The 7,911-nt window shown below is 42.6% G+C and overlaps 1 protein-coding gene across 1 annotated transcript; it reads right to left on the bottom strand.

Annotated features, from left to right (window-relative positions):
• Positions 1–295: 295 nt before the first annotated feature.
• Positions 296–1,174, bottom strand: TASL (TLR adaptor interacting with endolysosomal SLC15A4; the record flags this gene model as incomplete). Its single annotated transcript, XM_080363309.1, has 1 exon — positions 296–1,174. One exon carries the CDS (start codon positions 1,172–1,174, stop codon positions 296–298), a length of 879 nt encoding a protein of 292 aa, XP_080219435.1.
• Between the last annotated feature and the right edge of the window lie 6,737 nt (positions 1,175–7,911).

Consider the following 7,911-nt stretch of genomic DNA (forward strand, 5'->3'; position numbering starts at 1 on the left):
AACACCAGAGCACCTCAAACACTGTCATATGCTCTTGGCAAATTTTCTACTAAACTTTTTAAATGTCTGAGGCTCACTAAAATAAACCTTTAGGGAAAAACTTTTTTTTTTTTTTTTAATAAAAAAGTAGATAATCTGTTTCACAATGAGGGCTGCACAGAACAGATATTTTTACTTATTTAATATGTACTGGAAGATTTAAGTGGTAGATAGTAAATGCATTTTTATGAAGCAGAAAAATGTCTTAAGAAACTAGAAGTTGACTTTGCAGAATATAAAACCAGGCATTCAAATATTATGCATTAGTGTGGCTATACTGGGAAATATGCAGACTAGGCGTGCTCATTTCTGAAGATATTTTTCCACTGGCTATTTGTAAGAAGCGGCTGATGACAATGTCTTTGGCCTTGGTGGTCTCCATATTCCTCTCCCGTGATATCTTCATGCTGATTTGATCTACGTTAGTCATGATAAGCTCTGAGGCTAGGATCTGAGTCGGGGATGCCCTGTTGGCGACGCTATCCATGATGTACTGCTTATACAGTTCCACCAGCTTCTGTTCAAGGTAGTCATTGAGGGCTGAGTCGGAGAGGGGCTGCTGGTGGGGCACCAAGCTTGCCAGCCGCCAGCATGAGGAGTAGCCCTGGGCGGGCTTGCGGATGGTGTCGCTGGAGGGGGGGACCCTCACGGACTCCATGGGGGGCGGAATCTCTGAGGACTCCAAGAAGGGGCCTATGCCGCTGTCGCAGGTAAAGCCTGTCGTGACTGAGCTAATTGGCACCACGCAGTCTCCGGCTATGTGCAAATCATTGTAGTTCTTGCAAATGCTTTTGCAGGAAGATGGAACCAGGTATGTGTCTTTTCTTGTCACTCCTTCGCAGGCATTCACAGCTGGAGATGGCTGGTCCGCAGGCACTGGGTGCTGTGTGGGCTGCAAGGGATTATCCTTCTGCTTTCTGCTGTGCTTGCTGCCTCTAGAGCAGACTGAGGAGAGGCACTTGCCCACAGATCTGCACCTCTGAAGGAGGCTTTTTCCTTGTGCGTCGTCCGTGGAAGAAAAGCTAATGGACCTCATTTCATACACTACTTCCTCAGCTGAACTCTTGCTGTAGAGCTCAGGGTTCAGGTCTTCACAAAGGTAGGCGATTCCATAAAGGTAACCTTCTGACAGCATCCTTCACTGAAGGAAAGGAACCACTGGCAGACAGAAAAAACGACAAGAGCAAACTGTTACTTCATTGCAAACTCACTGAGTGCTGATGACGCTCACAAGGCTTGTTGCTAGCTGCAGAGGGATGTTTCCAATGTGGACATGAGCAAGAGTGTCTCTGTCTTTCTAAAGGACTTGGGTCAATGAGCAAAGCGATCAGCTAGTTTCTCTGTTGTGCTGCGAACTCAATCACATCAAAAAATGTCCTGTATAATACAGTAATGTGTGGCATGTCCAATACATCCAGCGAGTGAATTGGGAAGAGAGGAACAAGAAGTGGTTTCTTGCCATAATAGTTGCTGTAATAGCTTACACTTAGATATGTATGATTTGGCCCTTGACTTCAGTAAGAACCTGAGGGGCTTCCCCCTTTTTCTCATAGGTTTTGAAGCAACTTTTTTTGTGTGTGGTTTGTCAGCTGCTTCAGAACTATGTTGATTTGAGATTCATATTGAGAATATCACCCCTTCTGTTCCAGACTAATGAATGACTGTAGGTCTTGTTCCTTTTTTATTAAAAAAACTCAGATCATAAAATAGCATTTTGCACTTCTGCGTGCTGAACAGGATAGAATTAATTGTCTCTAAATTTTAGACATGAAAATGTCAGTGACACCAGCAAGGCTTTCTGGAGGCATGATTCATCTGGCCTGTTTTACACGCCTAAATTGAAACAAGATGAATTGTGCCCTAGAACCGCTTATCACTGTTCAGTTACTATAAAAGGATCTTAAACTGACTACCCTAGATGTAGAAATCTGCAGTGTACTTTTTAAGAGACATATTCCAGTGCAATGCATAGGAAAGTGCACATTTCAGAAGCACTCCAGCTCCTTCTCTGTTGGATTAGTCGTGAGTACTACCAGCTCTGACATCAGTTTCCATTGCATTTCTACAAAGGCACAATCAGGTTCCAGCAGTCACTCTCTCCGCTCTCAGTCTCAAACCTGCGTAGACACGTTAGCAATGAAAGACAGGACTCGTTAGCAAGGACACACATGCATCTGCACATCAGTAAATGTTCTGTCCAATGTTTTGCAGCTCTGCTACCACATAATTGTTCTTAAATCCACCTCTGTGTCTTTATATTTAACAGATGTCAGGGAGACAATCAATGGGAAAGATGTCTGAAAGAAATTGTGTGGTCCAGCAAAGAGAAAGTAAACCTTATGTAAAACTGAATTAAAATAAATTTTGTTTTTATCTCTCTATAGTACAAAACATCTTGTGTGACAGAAGAACAAACAACTTGTCTTTGTTTTAATAGCACACGTTTCTTCATGTACTATTTAATCCAATTATATAATTTTAATCCTTAACAGATACTGTCTCTGCAGATAAGAACATATGTCTCAGTAACTTGACAGTTTGCCTGTCTATTTCCAAACACCCACTGTGACAGAGCACCAGAATGGGAACATCTTCCCATAAACTGTGAATGGGGAGGTGGCATCTCTCTGGCACACACTGCACAACCCCATGTTGCTGTTCCCTGCTCGATTTATCTTTTCCAAGAGTGAAAGAACTCTTATTTCTTAGTAAAGTATTTCAGGTGTCACAGTTGCTAGTGAAAAATGCTGCACTAATAATAAATGTTGGCTAAATCTTGTCTAAGCATTGATATAGACTTTACGCAGATGTTAAGAAGTAGACAGCATGACAAAAGACTTTCCTTGGTGGGGCAGAATAAAATAATTTTCACACTAGTGATAAAATTTTCACACTGGTGAGAAAATAAACTTCCTTCTGAAGGAAATATTCATGGAAATTCAATGTGTCTAAACACTTGGGTTGGTTGCCCTGGATCCTCTCTGCTGCTGCTAGTTGTGCGAGATTTCCCACAGGCAGGTAATATTTAATGAAAACATTTACACAAAAGGGGAAAAAAAACAGACCAAACAAAACAAACAACAACAACACAAAACCACAAAACAAACAAACTACAATCAAACATGTTTGGGGCTTGGTTTTCCTTGCAGTATGCTGTTGTTGTTTTGCTTCAGGTTTTAGCTGTGATTAAGGTGCCACTACAGAAATCTTAGCCAAATGCTGGAGTGACTCAGGTTATCAGCTCGTGCTCCTCTCTCTTGCTTCTGTTCCACCCCTTTCGCAGTGCAAAGGCTGTTCCCTTCCCCCAGTCATCCATGGCCCTGGTGGCTTTATTGCAAAGCCACCACTGACTTTGGCTAGCTTGAACCTGGGATTGTTACACACTTATTCCTATTCTCGTTTTTAGTGTGGATTCTGAGAAATGAGTGTAAATATAACATATGGTCCTTTCACTGCTTGACCAATGTACGCAAAGCCAGTTGCCTTCAGGTAGCATGTGACACTTCTGTCTTTCCTACTACCCAGATGTTATGTTGTTTCTGTCATAAGGTGATACATTAGGGAAACGAAACCACTGGTTTCATTTCTTTGCACTGCATTCTGCAATACTTATTTTAAGAGTTTTAGAGCACACTGTCCAAGGCAGGAGCGGAAAGAAAAGAAAAGAACTGACAAATCCAAAAAGATTAGGCTCCCATCATGCTCGGGAGTTTGTGGAATGAGTTCCATGCTTACCCTCCAAACTGGGCAAGGGCTGTTGCACTAATCTGACTATTCCCAGCTCTGCTAGGAAATATGCTTGAAGTTTTGATAGGCAGTGTCGAGAGCCTGAATGCAAAAGACACATGCATATATTTCTGGTCCTAGTACTATTATATATTATATACCGCTGACAAGTTGTTTTTACATCACTACCAATGGCTGGTCACACAATCAGGTCACCTTTAATTCTTATATATTACATCTGATAAAGATGACAGTTTTCATTAATTCTACTTCCTCGTGTCTCTTCTCTTAATCCCCCTTCCATGCCACAGAGGCACATACACACCAGGATTCCAAGTGCACAGGGATTATATCTAATGTCTTTTTTAGGGTCTCATGCTCCTTAAATTCAAATTTCAGTTCTCTCTTCCTGAAAATAAATGCATGACTTTTGTTGCACAGGGAAAAAAAAAGTCCTTTTTACAATTCTGATCTGATGCATTTTGCACACAAGGCGGACAAAGAGATTTTTCCTTGTGTGGCTGCTTTCCTGGAAATGGGAGCTGACTCCATTTTACCTAAGCCTAGTGGAGACAGAGAGAGAAGACTGTCTGGTTTCGATGTCTTTTCTGTTTGATATAGCCTTTATCACTGTCAGATGATCTTAAAAACTCACATGCCCTGCCTGGGGTTTTTATTCAGTTCTTCAGCAGAAGAAAGCCTAAAGGCAGGATGAATGTTTAAAGCCATGTGGAGAATCCAGTGATATTGCCAGTATTTTCTGAGTGGCAGCAAATTTGCTGGGTTATAAAGCTTGGAGATGGTGCCAATGTTTGCATAAAGACCTCACATTATGGTCTGGGAGCAGGCAAATGGAATGGGAGTTTTTGGCTCAGGATAAACAAAACACAAAGAGATATGATAAATCGCGTCCTACATAAAAACCTGAGCAAGATGAAAAGTTGTTAGGGGCAATGGAAAGAACGTGGTGCCAACTGGGATCACAGCTCAGTGGGGACAGGGACATTCTTTTGCATTGCAAAAGGATGGGATGGAAACTCATTGAAGAGACAAGCTTGTTTTGAGTATGTCTGGCTTTCAGATCCCCAAGTAAGGCCCTCGGTGGCACTAAAGTTGTGCAGCTGGTAGCTGGAGTTCAAGTTTTATCACAGGGTATAACTTAAGTTCTAGCTGACTTACTAGATGGGACCATAGATGACAGTCTCCCTATCTTGAGGGAACTCAAACACTGCAGATCCATCTGTAGCATTTTTTCACCATTTTAAGAGACACTTTTCCAGTCTGTGGAGATACAGACAGATCCCTTCAGTGAGGTTTGGGATCTACCTCAGGCTGCAGGACATGCATGCAAGAGTTCACCTGGCAAGTGGGACAGGCTGGAGAGCAAGCCTGCATATGTTGTAGGACCCATACCTCACCTTCCAGTGTGGGGCTAGTGTGAAACAGGGCCCAGGAAGCCTCAGTGCTTCCAGCATAGGGAAATCAGGAGAGTGAAGAAGGTAGTACAGTGAGCTGTGGTTATGGATGAGTTTAACCTTTCCTTAATGCCTGAACGCCACAGATCTTTTGTGTCTGAATCTCAGCTGACAAGGGTTTTCTCCAGTGCCCAGGGCTGGCTTGGGTAAAGGTAGTGCTGATGACACTAAACTGCATGATGAGGTGAACATGTCAGAAGGGAAATTCATCTTCCAGGGAGACCTGGACAGGCTGGAAGAGTGGGCCAGCAATAACAGTATGAAGTTTAACAAAGACAAGTGCAAGGCCCTGTACCTGGGACAACATAACCAACAAGCCCAGTACAAGCTGGGATCTGATGTGGCTGGGGAGCAGCCTTGCTGAAAAGGACCTGGGAGTTCTGGTGGACAACAAGCTGAACATGGCTCAACAGTGCACCACTGCAGCAATGAAGGCAAATTGATCCCTGGGCTGGATCTGCAGGGACACCACTAGTAGAGATAGAGATGTGAACATCTCACTCTACTCAGCATATGTCAAGCCACACCTGGAGTGTCCGATTCAGGCCCTCACAATTCAAGAAATAGGTGGACAGACTGGAGAGGGTCCAATGGAGGGACACAAAGACAATCAAAGGGCTGGAGGACCCGCCCTATGAGGAAAGATTGAAGGAGTTAGGACTCTCCTCTCTGGAAAAAAAGAAGGCTGAGTGGGGAGGTATCTCATCAGAGTATTTCAGTACCTATAGGGCAGCTACAAAGAGGACAGAGGCTTTCCCTTCACAAGGAGCCACATGAAGAAGACAAGGGGCAGTGGGTACAAGTTGCATTGGGAGAAGTTTCGTCTCAATGTAAGAAATAAATTTTTTACAGTGAGAACAATCGGTGACTGGAACAACCTCCTCAGGGATGTGGTGGAGTCCCCATTGCTGAAGGTTTTCAAGATGCAGTTGCACAGGGTACTAGATAATCTCATCTAGGCTTCCTTTCTCACTAAAGATTGGACCAGATGATCTTTCAAGGTCACTTCCAGCCTGGGCTGTTCTGTGGCTCTAGGATTCTACAACAGTGGCTAGTATTTCAGTATTTCAGGTAGGAGATGGCCCACTTTGCCCATGGCAGAAGAGCTAACAGATGCTTTTGCATGTGCACCTGCACGCTACCTGCACCCTGTGTAACTTACTCTCTGTGCTGCTGCTGCTGCTGCTCTGGAAGATCTGGGACCTATGAGACTGTGCCGAGGCTCTTTCACCAGTGTTTCTTTCCAGCTCTTTCATCACAAGCCCCTCCCCACAGCTCCCTTCACTCTGATCTTTTGGTCTTTCTGCAGAAGAAAACATCACCTTCTTTATTCACACGTCAACAGTTCAAGAGATGCAGGAAAGCTGGGAGCACCCCTCCCATGGGGGAATATGGGCTGTCTTGGGGGAAACGAGTAGGTTTGAGAGGATATTAATCCTGTATTTCAAGAGTATGAGGGAATCTCCTTGAAGGACAGGTTGAAGGAAGCAAATGAGGAGACATCTTCCCCAAGAACACATTATGTCTGCTGTACAGTTGTTCTTGTTATACAAGTGTCAACCCATTTTCAATCATGCTAAATGGATGGCAGTAAGCTTCAGGAGCAGCTGATTTCTTTCATCTGGGAAAACATAAATTCTTACTGTATGTTTGAGTGCTGTTGTATCTTTAAGTGGAGCCTGAGGGGACAGGCTTCCATAAAAACACAATGAAAACCGTATGTGGGTAAATATAGCTTCTTGAGCTCTCAAACAATTTCCCATCGAAGTTTGTTTTATCAGTTCAACTTCCCTGAAACTTCTTACAGAGCAAGACTGGTTTATCATTTTCCACAGTTTTCTTAATCACCTATACCCATACAAGTTGGTTTAGGACATGGTCAACCTGGTTTGATAGTGTTTTACATCTCATACCCCACAGCTGTAAGCAGCAACATGAAATATGAGGCAGGAAAGCATCGAGCTCCACATTCAGAAGAATTACTTGACTACATTATATTTCTATGTTTATTTCATGTCTTTCTGGGGTGGAAATCATTTCATGTTTCTGAATTTCTGTGTTTATTTTAATGAGCTGTTCGTTGCTGTCATGACTAAACTACTTGGACTGAAATATTTGGTATCTAAGCAGCTGAAGTAAAGAGGAAATAAATTCATGTGCACTCACAGAAGAGAAAATACTTTCTAGAAGTGAAGAGAATAAATGGTAAAGCAAGAAAGACAGAAAAGGCTGAAGGGGTTTCCCAGGAGAAGCAAGGGAAATGGTGCACTAATGAGCATTGAAATATTAATTACATCTGCTGTAGAGTATAAAAAAGAGGGGGAAGGGTGCGTATTCTGTGTGTACACCCATGTGAAGCTGTGAATTTGCAGTGAACCAGGAAATTGGCTGTGAAACAGGAAAATACAATGATAAAGTTTATTCCTCTATACTTTTTAGAATCATCTTGTTTTCAAAAAAGTCTCAGCTTTTATTCTATGAACTTTTTTTTTTTTAATATGATGCTCATGTTTATCTATTATGGTGCCCATTTTTACTTCTAATCTACAAATAGAGTTCTCCGCTGACAAGACATCACTTGGACAGTACACTAACATTTGCAGAAAGATCAGTAAAAATACCATAATTATGCTAAAAGCAACACACCTGACAAGGTTCCCTTTAAAACTAT

The sequence above is a fragment of the Nesoenas mayeri genome (genome assembly GCF_963082525.1).
Source record: "Nesoenas mayeri genome assembly, chromosome: 1".
Classification (NCBI taxonomy): Eukaryota; Metazoa; Chordata; class Aves; order Columbiformes; family Columbidae; genus Nesoenas; species Nesoenas mayeri.